Below are 20,020 nucleotides of genomic sequence, written 5' to 3'. Positions count from 1 at the left end.
GAAAAATTGTGTAAAATCAAACCAACTGATGAACATTCCTACTCTAAATCAATTTTTTATTATTATTAAAATTCGTTCCTTTCTTGAATTACATCTCCGTTGACTGACTACTCGCTAATCAATGAGTTGGGATCGCCCTCCTTTCATTCCTATCTAATTTCCTCATACCAGTCTGCCTAATTTGATTGAGTTCGAGCTTGTAATCGAGTGCTGGGGATCGAGCTCAACACCATGTTCAAGCAAGCAGATCGCTGATCCACTAGTGCTGGAATATAGCTTCAGTTGGTCCGCAGGCTAAGTGAGTAAAAGAGACTAAATACTGGAACACAAGGAAAGGGACGAAGAAAGAGACGACCAACCATCAGCGAAGTGTGTAACAACGAAATTTTTTTATACTGCCTCAATGGAACATGAGATTTAACAAGAATATACCTTCCGAAGGCTACATACAAGACCTCAAAAATGCCTCATCGTAACTAAAAGGCTTCTAAGGAATAAATTAAATTGGGCGTACAAATCGAGCAAACCAAACAACCCTACAACTAAAAATTTACCAAACTTTACAAGAAATGGTCGATCTGTTACATTGATGCCAAGAGATCTCTCATTTCAGAGACCGCTGGAATGGTCTCACTCGGGTAGATCTTGGCAACGAGTTGGGCAAAACTGTCATATTTGTCAAGAAACTCTTTCTGCAAAAATGTAATTCGTTGTAAATCAATTCAGAGAAATAATATACGGAACACGATATATGAAGGGCAAGGATCATAGCATGAGAAGTTCCTTAACATAACAGCGTGAAACTTTCCCTAAAAAATAAAAAAAAGGTATCGCATCTGACACATAGATACCAAACTTTGGGACGGGGTCTGAAGTTCGAAAAAGTAATTGTAACAATCCCCTCTCCAAACTAAAAAATGGGGCATAGCGGACACATTGAAATGTACCGTAAACAACTCGGTCAATTCAAAAAGCTTCTAATTTTCTAAGATAATGCATAGGGAATTGGTCAGGTCACAAGAAGGAGGTTGAATTGGATTGACAAGGCATCTCAATGCAGCAGACACGCTTTACTTCAAATCACGCATACGTAAACAGTGTTTCTTATCTTCATCCAGCTATGAATTAGTTCTTCCTTTTTCAAAATATTAAAAGGAATAATAACGTTCTTATGCATAAATTGTCCACTAAAGATACATCTCAATAGGATCTTACTGAGGTAAAAAGTCCATCCACATCATAATAAGAATGTTCTCTACACATTTCGGAGATCATACGTCCTTCCATGATCTCTTTCAGGACTTGGTTGTTACATAAATAAGGTGCAATAAAAAAATAATATAACCAACGATCATGATTGTGAAATATCTTGTTAAAATGGTGCATTCTTCATATGAGAAAGAAATACCTTGCACTTATCCCACAAGGAAGGCAACAATTCCTCCGAGGTCAAATTCTTCTGCAATTTCTTATACATTGCACTAATGGATTTGTCAACCTACAAAAACAAATGCATTATCAGCAACCACAGCTCAAGCCAGATAGCGATTCTCAATGTCAGTAAATTGTCATACCCCAGACAAACTTGATTTTACGACCTTCCGCAGATCCATCTTTGACAGTCCAAGCTGGAAGGGAATCTGTAAATTTTGCAAAATTTACACTTTGTCCCCGAATTTTGATAAACTCTTCAAGGACATAATAATTCCACTGTTTTGATAATCGAATCATGTATCCAGAACCATTTAAGCTAAGCAGCATTTTATTTTATTGAAGAGTTCATTGTTCAAGTATCGCAGAATGACTACAATTTTATAGCTGGGGGAGGGGTGGGGATCTAGGATCTCAAACTTGAGACCTCTCTCCATCCTCATAGACACAGTGCCACAAAACCAGTGGTCCATGGCTCAATAACAACAGTTTAGTACTTTTATTCACATGTGATAAAAATAAACATTAAAAGTTCGTGGTCCTGTGCATATCAGCAGGAAAAATGCTTCACCCCAAGCTGTAGAAATGATCATGATCCATTCAAGTATCATCACATATCTTCGAGTATGATGAAAATTGTCATCCTCTATCTCCAGATACTAACCTCTTCTGGCGTGATTGTGTACATTAAATCTTCAATTCTACGAGCGAACTGGAAAAGCCTTTCAAATTGCTGCAGTTGAGAGAGTAGAATCAGTATAAATTTTTGTGAAATTTTTTGACAAAAACAATGCTAATAAATCATTTAAAATCTAATGTGCAATATACAGCAGTTAGGCAACAGAGAAGTTATAAAATATAAAATTGATAACTCACATAGTATATGATTGTACTTATGAAGCGTGTGCAAGATTGTTCATAAGATTCACTTGCTTGGTGATAAAATTTTGCCAAAGTAGGCACAACATTGGCTAGGTCATACAGACTGCAAATTCCACCAAGCTTGTCAGTATAAAAGGTTTGTTTGAGAGAGAGCTAAAAAATATATTTTTAAGCTTAATACATGTGAAGTTGATTACCTGTTTTGGAATGCTGCATAGTTCTCTAATAGCAAAATATCAGAGTATTTTAACTCTGTCTGAGAAATTTTGTCCAATGTCACAAACATTATGGTGACCTGCAATGTAATGTTTTCAACCATTTCAGAAAAATACGCACCAACATTAACTAAAGGAAAAGAGTAACCAGATAAAAATCATTAAGCACATAAGACTGCAGATGAAAGCTGATCCCTTTCAAGAACATAAAAGTCTAAGCAAGTTAAGATAATTTTAAAAAGACAGATTCCTCCACTGACAGAAAACATTCAACTACTTCTGAATGGAAGCCAATATAGCCACACAAAACTAAAGTTCATCAAATTGTATAGTGAAAGTTATACTTCATTGAGAATATTTGCCACATACCATGCCAAATTAACAAACTGTGCTCACTTCATTAAAAAGAAAAGAGAGAGATTCTCTGTAAGGTTTGTAGAAAGTTTATTGTGAAGTGCGAACAAACCAGGTAACCAGGTGGGTCAACCAGTAGAAGAGTACTTGAAGTCGTGTTCGCATTCTCTACTACCATTTTAAAAAAATTACAAAACAGGCTTCACTAAAAGAGTCTCATTCACAAATTAAAAAAAAGTCTCGTTCACATGAACTTTGTAGATACCATCCATAAAATTATCTGTATATACAGCCAAACACACTCTTGATGCATATGCAATTAAGCTCAACAAAGTTGCTCTGCCACTATATAGTTGGATCATTTGTTAACAAAAGAAGTAAATCTTTAAAATGTTAAAAAATGATCGTGAGGGGAGTACTCACAATTTTTGTGTATGCCTGATCAACCAAATCCCTTGATTGTCCTTGGATATACTGCTCCATACGGGTTGCAAGAGTAGAGAACCTAAACAAAAGCCAAATCATATAAATTTATGAATGACAAAAAATAAGGTAGTGAATGAAATGAACCCATGAGCAGTCACATGCATCGTTGCAGCCCCTTTTACACAAAGCCAAGCCCACGATAGAGGTGAAATAAGTAGGCAACGCCAGGTAATTTTCCACATTGAAGGGCCAACATCCTGAATTGAACTAGAGGGTTTCCTCTCAGTACATTAGGCATCTAGTGAAAAATAGCCCCTAGACTAGAGTTCAACCAACCTAACATTTGAATGAATCTAATTGCAGAGTCAAATTTTGGAACAATAAAGTCAAGACATTCCTTCAAATTTTCAGAGTTGCTAAAAAGTAATATCTTGGTAACAAATTCCACAAAATATCAAAGGTAAATACAAGCTGATGGCAGCTTCAACATTACAGTACAGGGAAATTGACTAGCAGTGACAACAGAACCGATTTTAAAGGATTTAAAAAATTCACCAGTGGATATGAACTTCTTAGAAATGAATGGTAGAATTATTTTCAGAACTATGAACCAGTCCCCAGTATCCTGATTCCTGAACATGAAATACCCTTAAACTAACCAAAGTTCTCAAGTATTAAACTAAAATAGGACAAAATAAAACAAGCAATACGAAGCACTATCATATGATTCATAGTCAAGAAGAATAAATACAGCCTTGTTGCATAAAGCACTGAAACTCCTTTCCCAACACAACAGAAAGCAGTTATCCTCAAACTAGAATCTACCAACATAATTACAAGAATGGAATCTTTCAGTTTACCTAGGTATATATGACAAGACTCCTAACTGCCTAACATTTCGCTCATTTCTTTCAATCTGGTGGCAAGCTTCGTCCACAAACTGAAATAAAGAACATTTTTTATGCAGAAGAATATTATTACTCAGATGGACAAATGAGAAGAGGACTACTACTTACGCGGCTGAATTGCGTAGAAATTCTAATTTCCAGGTCATCAAGTAAAATTCGGACAAACCCTGCTGCATCAGCTTTCTGACCAGAAATGTAGCGCTCAGTAATTCCATGCATAGATATACAACGTAGAGGATCAATCTTGTATGCCCAGTCCACCACCGCATAGAAATCTTCCTAAAAAGTCGACATGTAGAAGCAGAGGATAATTATTTCCATAATCCATAGGACCATGGAAAAATTGTCCATGTAATTCAAAGAAATGTAGGTTACTAACTAAACAAACCTGAATTCCATCAAGCAAATCACGAAGGGATTCATTTAATACTTCAAGATCAGCAGACTTTTTACCTACCAAAATGGAATTAGTGATGAATAATGTCAAATGGCATGGACCAAGAAAGAGTTTCCAAACTATGAACAGTTACCAGTTTTGTCATTGTCATCAATGTCCATGATACCCAAATCATCATCATTATCATTATCAGTATCATTAGGTACACCTTTGTTCCCATCGGTAACACCTCCCGGTGGAACAAGTGCTGGGACCTCAAAACACATGAAGTGTGCAAAAAAGGAACTCTGCAATTTATAAACAATTAATTTTCTCAGAAGTACTCAACTGATCACAAGAGAGGGACAGAGGGAGGGGGACGGAAGGAGGGAGTTTATAAGGTCTAATGGTAACCTCATCCACAAGAAGTGGAATGAAAATTGTGAGCATTTTGGCATACGCCTCAGAAACGGTTGAAGTATCTGAAGTATTTGCATTCTGATTAGACCCTGTAGAACCATCAAGCCATACATTTGGATTCCTTGATGCTTTTGTACTTGCGCGAAGTTCATTGGCAAACTCGCGAGCCTGGCATGGAAGTTTAAAACCACGTTTCAAATGAGTTACATGAATATTGATCTATAGACCCTAAATGGATGCTTAAACACTCACAAGACCCGTAGCACATATGATGAGTTGTTAATCAATTGAGTTTGGAATGTCCTAGTAGAAGTTTGACTATCCACGCCATTGATTGTATATGCCATATTCATCAGGCTCAAGAGGAGTATACGTATATGAAAAGAGAGTCATAGAGTTGTTTACTGACGAGTAAAAGTAAACAATTTTAGGAAAAGTGGAGTTGCACTCTAAATGTTGACAAATAAAAAGAATAATGCCTAACTATAAAACATCTTATTAAGTATTAACCACTGATTAGAAAAATTGTGGATTCCAACTTATTAATCATCGCGAAGATAATCATCAATGCAGTGTAAGTGTGTGTCTACATAAAATCATCTGTAACCTTCTCATATTTCTCAAGCAATTCCAACTGTTCATGGAAAACCTAATCAAGGAATAACAATTGATTGAAAACCTAACTCTAAGTCAACACGTGGCCAAATAAATAAAAAATAATGATATCAAAGATAGTAAACAAATAGAAAATTAACAATATGTCATCCATTTCCTAACCTCACGGCGTACAAGCAAATTCAGCGAGCTGCAGTACGCTTTCCTTAATGAGACCATGCAATTTTTATCAAGACTCTGTCAAAAAAAAGATTGAAATAGAATTAGGAGGTGATAAAGGGAACAAAGGTAGGCTAGGACACCAAACAGACTGTTACTGGCAAAAAACTCATTGCTTTACCTTTAAGTGTTGCAAAAGACGAGCATATGTCCTACACTTGTACCTCAGATCAGCATGATCGGGCCTCTTCAGTTGTCCACGCTGTTGTAAACCCAGTGGTAAGCAGCAACAAATAAATAACTCATTCTATTGATCAGTAATAGTTAAAAACAAAGCATCTTTTCCATCATATTACCTGAGAGAAATAACTCTTGTCACTTATCATGAAATCCACCAAACTAGCAAAATAATTTCTCAAGAACTCAGATGCCCTCTTAACAAAAGTATTTTTCAACTTGTCAAGTTCAGCTCGCTTCTCTCTGACCTGAAAGAGTTTCACAGTAATCTCTGATAGAAACAATGCCCAAAACTATTGAATGGTCCTAAATTTTTTTACTGCAAATCCTTCTAAAAAATTTCAAACACAAATTTACTACATACAATTAGTGCTTCCATTTTACATGTTATAAAAGCAGGTTTTACCCTAATGTGACCAACGGATTTTCATGATATGGCCAGCTTCATATATTATTTAAATTTCACAAACTATAATACATGTGAATCATATAAACAGAACCATAAGTGCCTGCCCTGCTATAGTCTTTCACAGTGAAATTCAAAGGGAAGTATATATGGATTCAGGGTGAAATGGAAAGAAACAATAAGAATTAACCATGACGTGGTTATTACAAAAAGAATTTATGACCAATATTTAAACATGCAAAGGTCTATTAGTTGATCAACAGTATAACAGAACAAAGATGTCATCAGTTCAGATGGGAGAATCCAATTATGCTTTACCACATTTTAAAATAAAATATCATTTGAAACTAACTTGGTTAGAAACAAAGCAGAGGGAAGCAAGAAATGTTATATACCGCTCTCATGTTTGCATAGCTGCGATCCAACTTGGGCACTTCAAGGCTGCGTAAAGCATTAGCTAGCCACTCACAGGCTTCAATATTTTGAAGCATGCGAGCCTCATCAAATGAACCCCCAGTCAGACAAGCCGCATACTGCCATTCAATGGAAAATAAAAACAGATAACCCAAAATGCCGTGTACAATGTCCTATGCCTGGGGATAAAAGGTTTCCACACCATCCAACATAAACAGTGCAAATTAATTCATAAAAGAACTAAGTAACAACAGAAAGACCTCAGAAGGAATGCGCAGTCTTTCGAGGAGCTTTTCAAGCTCCTCTATTAATGACTTGTTGTTCACCGATTGCATTTCCAACTTGTTGTTACGAGTTTCAATCTGCACATCACAGAAGTTTACTAAAGTGTGTAAGAAAAGAGAGGTAAACACACATTTTTTAAGTTGTTCCAAATTACTAGTTGGAATGATTTCATCAGTTCAGAATACTTTAGTAACAGCGGTAACATGGGCAGAAGACAAATTGATGAGATTGGATTTTGCTCAATGTATAAATAGGAGCTAAACTTAGGTAGCAAACATAAATTGCAAATCCTATCACAACGAGCATAATTATAAACAATTTCTTGTCTTATAACAATGAGTTAAGATACATACTGACTCTATGTCCTCTCTCATGTGCCGCAGCTTGACATTGAAAATACCTAACCATTCATCCATGTCTTCAACACAGTTGGTGGCAGTTTCAAGCCCCTGCAATACCTGAAAACACAGGAAAAAAAGGATATAAATACACAAATAAATTTGTGTTCTAGGATATCACACGGCCAGCCATCAACTTGGGGTATTTGAATTACCCATCCAAAGATGTAAAATATGGATATCAGTTTTCTCTATGCAAATGAAAAACCTTAAAAAATAAATGCAGCACCAAGATGCAGCATTTTTACTTTAGTTCCGGCAGTGGATGATAAATCTGGAGGAGAATAAAAAGATCTCTTTCTGGAACATAGGTGATAACGATGAGAATTATTCAAATTCCAAATACTAGAAAACAATATCCTGGTGAGAAAACAGAAACTTGCACTGAAAACTACCTGAACTACTAAAGGCTCACTCTCCAAAATTGCATGCACATTTGCTGCTTCCAAAGCTTGGAGCTCTCGCTTCAAACGCTCAGAAAATGCCTCAGCTTCACCAATTCCCATGACATAGCTGCAAGTCAAGTGGTTATCAATAACATCAGCTCCAGGTTCAAGTAACACAAGAAAGTACTGACAAAAGGACAAGGAGTTAAGAGGCCTAGCTCAAATTGCCATAGGCGATTAAAATGAGAATAGCATGATAAATCAACCAATCTATTCAGTACAGCACAAATACAGATAATGTGATCTTTTAAATATCAAAATAGTATCCTATAAATAGGGCTTCCTTAATGGGTTGGTTGCTCGGTTGCTCGTTTTTCTATGACTTGTCCTTCATTTTAGATCTTCATATTTTATAAGATAATTACTCTCCTTGTGTCCCAAACACAACTCTAATTTTCTAATCATTAGCCATTTGACCTCTCAAGTCAGCGTAGCCCCTTGTGTCACACTCAAAACTCTGATTTCTAAGCATAATCCATTTTACCTCTCAAGTCAGCACAACAAACCAAAATAGACCTAACTATTACACTAAGTCAACTTTCTCTCATGCATCTAGGACTAGCACATCTCAATAACATTACATCATAAGGCACTCTTCTCTGAAGATTCAATGAACTTAGAAGTTTCTTATCCCTCTACTGTGCAAAAAAACATTATGCTTGAGTACATCACAATTTTCCCAAAACAAATTTTCATTTCTAAACCATAGCATTCATTGTATTTACTTTTTGAGAGCGCGTTAAACATAGCATTCCATAATCCCAATGGAGTAAATTTACTGTAACTCCAAAAGTAAAGTACATACGTGCCTAGAAGAGCCTCCATATCCTCTTCCTCGGCTTGAGATACAAGTTCCCTTTCAACAGTCACTTTCATTTCACCTTCTGTGACTGTTTCTGTAATAGGCCCATCCTGAAGGTTTCCCTGTGGCTTAGTAATTGCTGGTGTATTTTCCTGTAAAAAGCGTAATGCAGACTCCAAGTTTTAGATTATAGATGGTGAAAATAATAAGTAAATAACAAATCAAAATCATAAGATAATCATAATCATGAAACAATTCATCTTTCTTGTTGCCAATGCAGATGATGTTCACCAAGCTTAGGTTAGTTTCAAATTTATGTAAATAATCAGCACATAGCAGAATATTTATATTCGAATAGAAAATTAATAAATATATTTCTATTTGACAACTTTATATTTGTCAAAAAATGCATCTCTTTGAGCTTATAAACACTGTATAAAAATATGCAGAGAACACTTATCGTCTATCAATACAGAAGTTCTACATGATGCTAGACGTTTAATACAAATTAGACCATCAACATCTCCTCCAGAAGAATGAGCCATAAATATCACTATGAGTCCGTCAAATCAGAGAGAGGTAAACATACATCGTGAATGCCACATAAATAGTCCTCCAGTCTTAATGACCAAAAACCACTAGATATCAAGTGTAATAGGAATTGTTTCTCTCATACAATATAACAAAGTGAAGTGAGTGTACTGAGAAATGATGCACCTTAGCCCAAAGAGCCATCTCCACAACATCTATACCAACAACTTTAGGAAGACGACCCAACACATCCTTACATGTGTTCAAGATGCACAGCAGAAGACGATTCCTACGACATGAAACAATAATGTAAACAACATAAAGGATCATAGGACAAATGTGCAAAATAATGAGTAACACTTGCACCAGCAGTAAGAATACCTGTCATCAACATTGCGCATTGTCCATTGAGGTGGTGCAACACTTTGACTTCTAAGGTTATCAAAACCCTTCAAAAAATATGGATAAATTTGGTGAGATTAATATTTGAGAAGAAGAGAAGCTTATAGCATGGGCAGCAACTTTGAATGCCAAGAGAAAGTAGATATTCATGGAACAGCTATTTTATAGAAGTTACCAGCATAAAAGTGCATCCACTTGGATCATTCGTCACAACTTCCACCTTCGACAGATGTTTGAGCTTGTATAACTTTGCAGGCTATAGACAGAAGGGAAAATTATTTAAACAAACTGTAAACATTCCTGAAATAAGTACTTTACATGAAGAGATTACTTTGCTAAAATCAAGAAAGTGCCCACAATATATAGAAACTAAACTTAACTCCACTGGTAACCGCTGGTTTTCAATTTCAGCACTGTTGATAGATTTTCTGAGTATGCATGTTTTACCAGCCAATCATCATTTCACAGAACAATCACATGATTTGCCAATATGTTTTCTCAATCTTAGCGAAGCACCATACATATCCCAAACGAAATGGACTTGAAAACGGTACACAATCATATAAAGTTAACAAACAAAGAAACCCAGAACCAAGACATTGTTAGGTACCTCAAGAACACCCCCATTTGAATATTTTAATACACGAAGAAAAGCTTTGGTGCGCTGGAGTTTTGACTTTGCTGCAAGGAATTAAATGGAGTTACATGATAGTTACAGAAACATAAGGTGCATAGATATAGTAGTAGCACAAGGTACACGATTGATTGAGATAAAGCATAAAAAAGAATGATATCTTAGAATCTAAATATTCGAAGAGGATTACATTAGATATAATTCAAGACGGACTTTACAAGCCATCAAATGACAATAAAAAATATAGTTTTTAGTCTATGAGCACAAATGGATTGCCAATTTACTATCATCGAATTTAAATCACACTAATATGCACCCTGAACCTTAAAAGCAATTCATCGTAACACTCTCATTATAGAGGGGATGTCTTAGCTTGCGTCAAGGCGCAAGTGCAGAGTTTGCTAAGCCTTCAGCCTAGAGGCCCTAGATGCATTAATAACTATGGGGAAAAAATTTAGTATTTTTCCATCATAGGAAATCTTTTGTATTTGTATAAAAAAAATAAGTAGTGTCACTTCTACCAACTATCTTCATAACAAGAGTAAAAAACAGATGACATCAGACAAGAATCTTTGTATGTCATTTACAAAATTTAAAAAATATGTTGATGAAGTTTCAGCTTTTTTTCAGAGTAAGCCTATTGCTAAGGAAGTGCTGGGAAGAAAAAACTTGTTTTTTCTATTTTTCATGGCACAATCGTAAAAAACAGGTCTGCCAATCAACTTCTGTCAACAACAACACTGACTTGGATAGCAGGGAAGCATCAAATTGTCTCTCGTTAACCATGAAAAAGAACCATTCAGAATCTCCGTTAAGCTAATAATATAGCAGGAAGATATCAAATATTTTCAAATTACGGTTGACATGGAACAACTACAGTGTCAGTTTCTTCCATAAAATACCGAAAGGTATCAGCATACCAACCTTTAACAGGGACAAAAAAAGAAGCAGCAATAAGGTTAGCAATAGACACCCGCTAATAAGTGAGGTCTTGTCGGCTCACCGAAACTCGAGAAGCCATTTTTAAGCTAATTAGCACACAAATCCAAAAACAGAATTCGAACCAATTATGTCAAAGCAATCAACTCCAAAAACTGATCAAAGTGTTCAAATAACATCGGTCATAAAAATCCTTGTAAGCTTAATGCAAATGATAGACATCCGTACAATCACATGTAAAGAAACAAAATATCCATATACTCAGAAAGAATAGGATAAGCATACTGGAGATGGCGAGAACGCGAGGCTTCGCCATGTGGCCGCGGCTCAACTTTCCAGATTTGCCCCAGATCCCGTGGCTTTTGGCCACCCTAATCGACAACACTACCTTCTGCTTGGTTCCCTCGATCGCCGCCTCACACGCACGCCGCAGCTCCTCATCGTCCGCGCTCGATTTCGCCATTTTCGTCTCAGCTCTCTAGAGGAAATGATCAGATTGGAAGGATGGTTATTGATCTGAATTCTATGAATTTTCAGCTCAACAGCTGATTAATTTTTTATATATATAAAACGGTGCCGCATAAAGGCGACAAAATCAAAAACAGTAAATTTAAACAAATTTCAAGAAGTAAATAATCGAATTGATACCGCGTTCGTTGCCTGCTTTTGGACTTATATTTACTTATATTAAATATTGAATTACATAAAAGAGACTAAAAATTAATATATAGGATCAAATGTACGCAGGATCCGAAACCTATTAGAAAAGAATTCTTTATATAATTTAATATCCGAACACGAAAAAAGCCAATCGAGTCGAGTCGAGTCGAGTCGAGTATTAGCTCTTGTAAAAAATGTTCACCCCTACTTAATGTCACATTTTAAATATTTGAAATTTAAATTGTCTTGTGATATAAATTAAAGTGAACAAAAATTGAACCAAATCAAACAATTGGTTGAGATCAGTTTTTCGTCGGTCATGGCTTGGATCAGAATTAAAATTGATCAAACCGAAAAATATAGGTCTCGTTAAAAGTTTAGGTAAAATAATACAAACCAAACGATTGTTAAACATATAATTTTTAATTTTTAGAAATATTTTATTTGATTTTTAGTAATAAATTTGTTGTAAATGCTTTTATTTATTTCCTAAATCTATTATTTATTTCTACTATTTCAATATATATATAAATATATATATATTTATATATATATTTGTAGATATAAGGGCTAGCGAATGATTGTTGAATTTTTTGAAGCTGAAGTGTTGTAGATTTATAATAATAATAATAATAATAATAATAATAACAATACATTGAATAAAATAGTTAAACATAAAAAGGAAACATCACCGTCATTTGAAAAAGTCGGTCCCAAAAACATAAATATAACTATCAATCACTTTGAATAGTTTTGTGTGTGTGTGTGTGTGTTTTCCTACCATTCTGGATATTAACAAATTTAATTGCAACTTTTTAAGTAATTTGATGATGATTTATTTTAGGAATTAAAACTCTAAGCATATTTCATAAAAATATGAACATATTTATTACAACTTTCTGTAAGATCCTTTATTGATGAAATTTACTGGGGGTAAGAATAAAGTCTTCCCACGAATAATTTTATCTGAAAGGAGCTCTAAAAAAGAATTTAAAAAAAAAAAAAAAACTGAAACCAGTTCAGCTGCAAGCACTGCACCAGCAAACCCAATGTAACCAAGCATGGTGCTGCGATGAGTCACTCCGTGTGCATTAGAAGTGCGTCGTAACTCAACCAGTTTCGGTAGAACAATTTTCCAGAATTTCAGATGCTTTTTCGACACCTCCTGATCTATAAGGAGCGATTATGTGAGTAGTCTGCTGCAGTGGACCGAGTAACTCGTTGTCAATGCAATCGTACCTGCGTATAATCTCTCTATGTATGAGTTCCCTATCCAGTCGCAGTGAAATAACTCATTTCATAATGAAATTAAAGATTACATTATGTTCAAATATAATTGAATAACCATTAAGTCCCCGAGGACTTACAATTTTTCGCATAAGTTATTCGTAGCAGATGTGAGAGCGATGATCTTCATTCTTATTTCCGAAACTTCTTGTGCCGGATACTTTTCAAATGGCTTTTCAAGAAACATTGAGAGCCCCTCAATGTTTTTCTCAAGTTGCTGCTGGTGGTACTCAAAAAGTCTCTGCTTTATGGTGGTCTCTTCTTGGGTCATCTCATTCTTGAATAGCACACCACCAAACATAAAAAATGCAAAGGGATATGTATAACAGAGAATCCGTCGGGATAATGTGAGTCTGGTAAACCCATCTGTAATCCAACTATTATCTTTCGCCACGAATTCTCCTGATTCGAGAGTATCCATTTTCTGCCGCAATCTTTTTATCAGATCTTCTTCCGCCTTCAAAGATTGTGCATGAGATTTGTATCGATAATAATAGTGGCTATAACGCAAGATGTCATTCTCTGAATTAGTGGTTTTTGGTTCAAGGTCCTTTTTGTACTGTCCACACGCATGATTTGCTATACTAGTCCAGGTATGTGCCAAACCAGTCGCCCCACCACATAGCCAACTGATAAAAAAATGGAAATATTTAAACAAACAAGAGATGCAATCACTAGTGCAAGCATTCTACTCGAATGCTAAATTGAATTCTTGATTTCCATCCTTATTCAATTGCATGTAGTAGAGTTTGATAACCAAAGCATGTCATACAACCAATCCTTCTTTGGATAAAGTTTTCAAAATCTAAAGGATAAAATCTCAGCAATTAAGAGGACTGTTAATAACGTAAAACAATGAAAAGTGCTCACCAGAAAGGTTGTCCACAAATGCAGCGTACTAGGTTGCATCCCCCATTTTTCTCCACTGGTTTACTGCACTTGGGACAACTTTTCGCATTTGCAATAATCCAATCACCCGTCTCCGAGTCATCCTTGCACTTTCTGAGCCAAAGTTCCCACATCAGACACGAACAAGGAGAGTGTGCTTCCGAGGAGCAACTAAAACAGAACTGAAGACCACATAAACATTCAACTTCACAGTACTCGTCGTTCTCAGCACGAATAGCGTTCCCGCAACTGGGGACACTGGGACACCATTTTACCCTCCTATTATCTTCAATATAAGATTCCAAAAGGAAACGTTCAAATTTGTCAGACAATTGTGGATCCCTTGCAACCACTAGATTTCTAATCTTTCCTTCATCACAAATCGAATAACACTGGTAAGCCATGCACGTAATTCGCCTACTCTTTCCCTCATTTATTTGCACTATAAAATAATTGGTCCAACCTTATCACAAACAGATATATGAATTAGTTAGAAGTGCTCAAACAATTTTTTGAAATTTTGTGTAATATTTTTAAAATTAAATTTTGCCCCTTAGTCGTCTGGTAGTAAAGCCATATACTTACATTCATCACAGAAAATATGGCCGCATTCCATTGTTGTCATCTCATCGGTAGGGAATTCGTTATAGCAAATTTCACAGGTTGTATCTGTCAAAACGTGAGATGAACTAAAACTCGAGCTATCAGTCAGTGATATACCAGCTTTTGCACACAAATGCTCTTTTCCCTTCTCGACAAACGATGTCAGTACATTGTCAACATCCCAGCGATAATGCATAAGCAAAGTCCGTGCATTATGTTCCTTCAAGGATAGCAAGTCCATCGTTCGTTTCAAGTCATCTTTCTGCACAGTTTTCATCAGCATTCACATTTTCATAGCTATAAAGATTATTAAGAGGAAGTATTATAAAAATCAGTCACACACCTGTGCAGCCAAAAGCGATTCTTTTCTGATAAACTTCAAAACCAAGCAAACAAAGCAACAATTAGAAAATGTTCAATAGAAACATCATAATTTTCTATATTGGTGGAGAATGGAACTCTGTATTTGCGCCATTTGCTATCCGCGTGAAAGCTAGAAACTAAATCAAAAATCGCACACTCCTTGAGAAGTCGATGTCACACTCTATATGGCTTTACACATTTTAGTATTCAATACATGCATCATACACTTTAATCCAATCTATAATTTTTTCCGCTTATATGTAATTTAATTCAATCTTTAATTTTTTTTCCGCTTATCGAGATAATCGAACAATGAAACATTATTATTTTGAGTGTACACATACCTTACAAGAAGGAGGCCTGGTACAGTAATATTTTTGCTCATCTTCATCTTCCTGACACTCATCATGGTCATCATCATAAACTCCATCAGAATATTCATCATCACTGCCTCCATATCCATAATCCTCCATTTTCACGATTTCTAGCTGTTGAACTCTAACCTTTTCTAAAAATATTTTCAAAAAAAAAAAAATTTAACTTCAAAGGTACGCTCGATCAAACCTAAATTGGCGACTAAAAAATCAAGTTCCGGTCAGAATTGCTTCATTTGCTTGTGAATAAACAGGGGTTCAAGCCCTTAAGATATGCCTTATATAGTTTCTCTATGGGAAATTGACGGAAGGAAGTCGTTAGCGTTTATTCTGTTAAGATAATGGAATACTTTATCAATGGAAGAAAGACATTGGCGTCCCTCGCCAACGTTTAAACGACGTCATTCGTGGAATTTTTCACCCTAATCTGTTACCCAGATTTTCCTTGGAGAATAAGGCATATGATAAGAAATTTAAATACGGTAAATTATATTATATTTTAAATTTTTGAATAAACAAAATCTATAATGAAAACATATTAAAATTTTGAAAATTAAAAGAGATATAATATGATGATTTGAACGTGGATAATATTTAGATACGTTTCGAATAGATTTGTATGTTTATAAAATTATGATAATAGATTTTTTTTTGGATTTGTTAAATAAATAAGGTAAATTGAATAAAAAGATATACTATGACAGCAAGACTATACTTAAATTTTAATATAAGTAATTCTCTTATATTATTATATTTAAATTATAAAATAAAAACTTCACATAGTAATATTCCGACATGCATGTAATTTGCTAAAAATGAGAGTTGGAGTTACATTTGTAACTGAAGATACATAAAACATAGAAGAGAATATTATATTAATCCTTCCTGTGAAAATCAATACAACAAACCAAAGACAACAAAGATTTTATACACGGAAAACCAAAATCTGGATGTTTGTCAGCATAATATGAGGTTGATTCTGGTATCAATCCTGAGAAAGCAAACCCGAGTTTGCTCAACGTTATACGAAAATTGAAGAAAGGGGTTATAATATCTGCTAAAACCTTAACGTTTTGAGTACTGAGGGCGCTTCCTAGCTTTCTTTAGCCCAGGCTTCTTCCTCTCGGCTATTCTTGAGTCTCTGGTCAGGAGACCTTCCTGTTTCAAAGGTGATCTGTGACTTGCGCTCACTTTCAGTAAAGCCCGAGCAACACCAAGGGAGATCGCTTGAGATTGCCCCGACAGGCCGCCACCGTGCGCCTTCACAAAGACATCATAGCTACTCTCATAGCCTAAAGTCACTAGAGGAGTCTTAATATACTGCAGCCATAGAGGATTCCCTTGAAGGTATTCCTGCAAAATCAGTTCGATTAATGTCGACTTTGATCTTAAAATAATCTCAGAATCCTGACAATAAGGCCTCAGAATTACAAAGAACAGATTTTTCACACCCTAACAAATTTGATCGTCAAACTACCAGCATAAAGTGCTTGAGTTTTATATCCTCTAAATAATAAGTTCAAGAGTAATATTTCAACTTCAGCATCTGTACATCACATCTTAATATACTTTCCAATAGTGTCCATGTGTTTCTTGACTAATCATGTGTGATTGATCTGTTAGCACTCAGTTGTTAGCAACATCGATTTCAAGGATTAGGAAGATTTTAGGAGCTTGTTGCCTCCAAACAATTCAGAAGCATGGACAACATGAGAGATGAGAGTCAAATTGCAAAAATTGGTTTTTCTTCCCCTTTTTATAATGTAATCTACCTTATTTGAAAGACTCACACTTGCGAATAAAAAGATTTGGGTTGAGGCTTGTACTATCATTCACCTGATTTTGGAGGTAACATACAGAGACTAGGTTACATTTTCATAGAAAGTGGAAAAACGCAAGTTCCTAAATCCACTTCCACTCCAAGATGACTCGATGACTTGGGAACAGATGATTCCAAGGGTTACGAAAAATGATCCAAGAATCCTTTAGCCCAACAATCGTTTTGCGATAGTCTCTTTTGGCATGGGTATCAATTGGCTCTCATGAGTGATGAACTCCGTCCTAAGTACATCAAATACACTCAAATGGTGGAAACAGAGGGGCTGGTAGGGGCGGTCGTCACTCTCCGGATTTAAAATTATCCCATTGATATAATTATTTATATATATATATATTACATAACATATAAATTTTCACCCCTCAACTTTATCAAGTACTAGGGGCCGGTGCCGATTATATTCACCCCTCAACCACATAGCCACACACACACATACTTTTATATTAGGGATATAAATGAGTCAAACTGTTTGCGCGCTATTCGGAGCTCGGTTTGATAAAAAGCTCGCTTGAATTTGTTTGTTAATCAAATTAAACCAAGCTCAAGCTCGATTTCGAGCTCGAAAAATTAATCAAACCAAGCTCAAACTTAAGAATATTCGACTCGTGATTTCACAAACATGTGTGAAGCTCGAGCTCGAGTTCGACTCGTTTAGGTGGCTCGTAAGCTCGAACTTAGCTCATTTGTTGAGTTGACAAATAAAAATATTAGTATTAATGTCAATGGAAGGAATTGAAGTATTAAAGGAGTGAAATTATTGCAATTTTATTTATATGGTGATATCAGTGTATGACGAATATTTGATGTCTGGATTCTAGATGTATTATTCTGGGATGTTCAATAATATACTGAGTTTATGTTTTTTTTTAGTTGTTATTTTTGTCGTTTTGGTTATTTATGAATGAATTTACATTTTTATCTCTGATTTAAAATTAGATCATAGATATATTTAATTTTTAACAGACTCGAATCGAGCTCAAACTCGAGCTTAATTATATGCTTTACGAGCTCAAAAACGAGCCGAGCTCAAGCCAGGCTTGTTAAACATGGTAAACGAACTATTAATGAATCAAGCTCGAACTCCGCTTGATTAACATTATAAACGAGCTTTTAACAAGCAAAGCTCGAGCTTCGCAATTTCAAGACAAACCGAACTCGATCCTAATAATAGAAGTTTGAATCGAGCTCAACCATCAAACAATCTTAAACGAGCTAAACGCATGCCTGATAGTTATTGGTTTGATTTGGATCTTTTCCATCCCTATTTTGGATGCTTTCAGTACAGTATTTTATTGCTTAAACACTTTTACACAAGCTGCATGAGATTTTCAACAGGGAAACTACCCAAGCCGATCAAATTATTAAAGAAATTTAATCTATAGTACAATATTTTTAAAAATACAAGTTCCGCCAGAAATTCTCAGAAATAGCGTTCTAGATTAAATTTCTAGTTTTGGCCTGACAAGGCGGACTATGTTTTATGAGACTAAAAATCATAGCTTCAGCCTACTACTATCATCATAACGATACACCACCAATACAAAACGTATAAAATTAAATTGTGAGGAAGAGTAAAATATCAGCGTAAATAAGAAAAAACCAATAAAATCCGAAGTGCTAAAGAACCTTAGCATCACGATAATTGATGACAAATTTCCCGGAGCCTTCCTGCAGAACGACCCTAGCAATAGAGCATTTCCTGCGGCCGGTGCCGATTATATTCTGTGCCGCGAATCCACCAGGAAGCCTGGATTTCACCAGAGTTTCGAGATCGGATGTTTCCACGTCTGTGTCGGAGACGGAAGCCGAGGAGGAGACGACGAAGGTAGGGAATTTCAAAGACAAGGGCTTCAATGTAGCAAATGAAAGAGAAGGAACTGGATTCGGTGAGATAATTGAGGAGAATGACAGGGAATCCATGGATAAGGCGAGAGCCGAGATGGAGGCCGCCATAGCCATTGATGGAGGTGTGGTGACTGGTGAGTGAAGTTCTTTGTATCGTGAAGAGGAGAATGATGCAGTTTAATTGACCAATACACCCCTCCGAAGCAAGATTATCCAGAACCGAAGCATGACCAACCCAATTTATATCGACCAATATAGCTATTAATTTCTCTATTGGGCCGACATAACCCGACGCTACTACTGGTTCAGGTTTTCGGGTCATCCCCACGAGGTCAGACCCATCCATTTGAGACTAAACTTTAGCACAATGTTAATAACAAAGTAAATTAATTATTTTACAAAAATAATCGTCATAGATTAAATTTTATTAATTGATGTAACATATGTTAAAATGAAATTATGAATTGATTGTATCAAAAAGAGTAAAAAATAAGATAATAGAAAATCTGCATTCTTATTTTTCGAAAAATATAACATTTATATATATAGGAAGATTTATAATTAGGAAGATAATTCGATATATTTTCTGAGTAATCCATATTTAAGAATTATTGTACTGAAATTTCAAATTATTTTATTTAATAACTAAATTTTAAAATGTTTAATTTAATAAGAAGATCGTCCTATGCTGACCTCTAATCGGTAATTAGCACATAATAATTAATCGAGCACAAAAACTCATGTACGGTCTTATGAGTCAATTTTGTGACCTAAATATTCTTTTTTATGTAAAAAATATTATTTTTATTGTAAATATAGACAGAGTTATCCATGAGACCGCCTCACAAGAAATTTACTCTTAATCAAAATATTAATAAATAGG

The 20,020-nt window shown here is 35.3% G+C and overlaps 3 protein-coding genes across 6 annotated transcripts; all 3 read right to left on the bottom strand.

Annotated features, from left to right (window-relative positions):
* Positions 1–372: 372 nt before the first annotated feature.
* On the bottom strand, positions 373–11,844 carry LOC142524271 (exocyst complex component SEC3A-like). The gene is made up of 25 exons (XM_075628166.1): positions 11,566–11,844; positions 10,318–10,388; positions 9,883–9,963; positions 9,687–9,754; positions 9,492–9,594; positions 8,778–8,926; positions 7,922–8,039; positions 7,482–7,586; positions 7,104–7,205; positions 6,825–6,962; positions 6,143–6,271; positions 5,968–6,048; positions 5,790–5,864; positions 5,007–5,180; positions 4,747–4,900; positions 4,605–4,669; positions 4,325–4,495; positions 4,169–4,248; positions 3,306–3,387; positions 2,511–2,608; positions 2,308–2,416; positions 2,096–2,164; positions 1,575–1,640; positions 1,409–1,498; positions 373–692 (listed from the first exon to the last, which is right to left on the bottom strand). Exons 1-25 carry the CDS (start codon positions 11,741–11,743, stop codon positions 582–584), a joined length of 2,667 nt encoding a protein of 888 aa, XP_075484281.1. The 5' UTR covers positions 11,744–11,844; the 3' UTR covers positions 373–581.
* Positions 11,845–12,858: 1,014 nt separating this feature from the next.
* On the bottom strand, positions 12,859–15,918 carry LOC142525507 (putative E3 ubiquitin-protein ligase ARI1). 4 transcript variants are annotated; one of them, XM_075629823.1, is made up of 7 exons: positions 15,646–15,918; positions 15,426–15,569; positions 15,062–15,094; positions 14,701–14,980; positions 14,098–14,578; positions 13,308–13,856; positions 12,859–13,179 (listed from the first exon to the last, which is right to left on the bottom strand). In XM_075629823.1, the coding sequence occupies exons 2-7, from the start codon at positions 15,552–15,554 to the stop codon at positions 13,050–13,052; spliced, it is 1,602 nt and encodes a 533-aa protein (XP_075485938.1). In that variant the 5' UTR covers positions 15,555–15,569; positions 15,646–15,918; the 3' UTR covers positions 12,859–13,049. The 4 variants fall into 4 exon arrangements, with proteins under 4 accessions (XP_075485938.1, XP_075485940.1, XP_075485937.1 ...); XM_075629825.1 differs by having other exon boundaries at positions 14,098–14,401; positions 15,426–15,918; XM_075629822.1 differs by having other exon boundaries at positions 15,426–15,917.
* A 323-nt stretch (positions 15,919–16,241) lies between these two features.
* LOC142525312 (small ribosomal subunit protein uS9c-like) lies at positions 16,242–19,344 on the bottom strand. Its single transcript, XM_075629568.1, has 2 exons — positions 18,919–19,344; positions 16,242–16,808 (listed from the first exon to the last, which is right to left on the bottom strand). Exons 1-2 carry the CDS (start codon positions 19,249–19,251, stop codon positions 16,521–16,523), a joined length of 621 nt encoding a protein of 206 aa, XP_075485683.1. The 5' UTR covers positions 19,252–19,344; the 3' UTR covers positions 16,242–16,520.
* Between the last annotated feature and the right edge of the window lie 676 nt (positions 19,345–20,020).

This window comes from Primulina tabacum, chromosome 14 (genome assembly GCF_025594145.1).
Source record: "Primulina tabacum isolate GXHZ01 chromosome 14, ASM2559414v2, whole genome shotgun sequence".
Lineage (NCBI taxonomy): Eukaryota > Viridiplantae > Streptophyta > Magnoliopsida > Lamiales > Gesneriaceae > Primulina > Primulina tabacum.
Note: the sequence above shows the minus strand (reverse complement) of the source record. Positions and strands in the feature narration are given on the sequence as shown.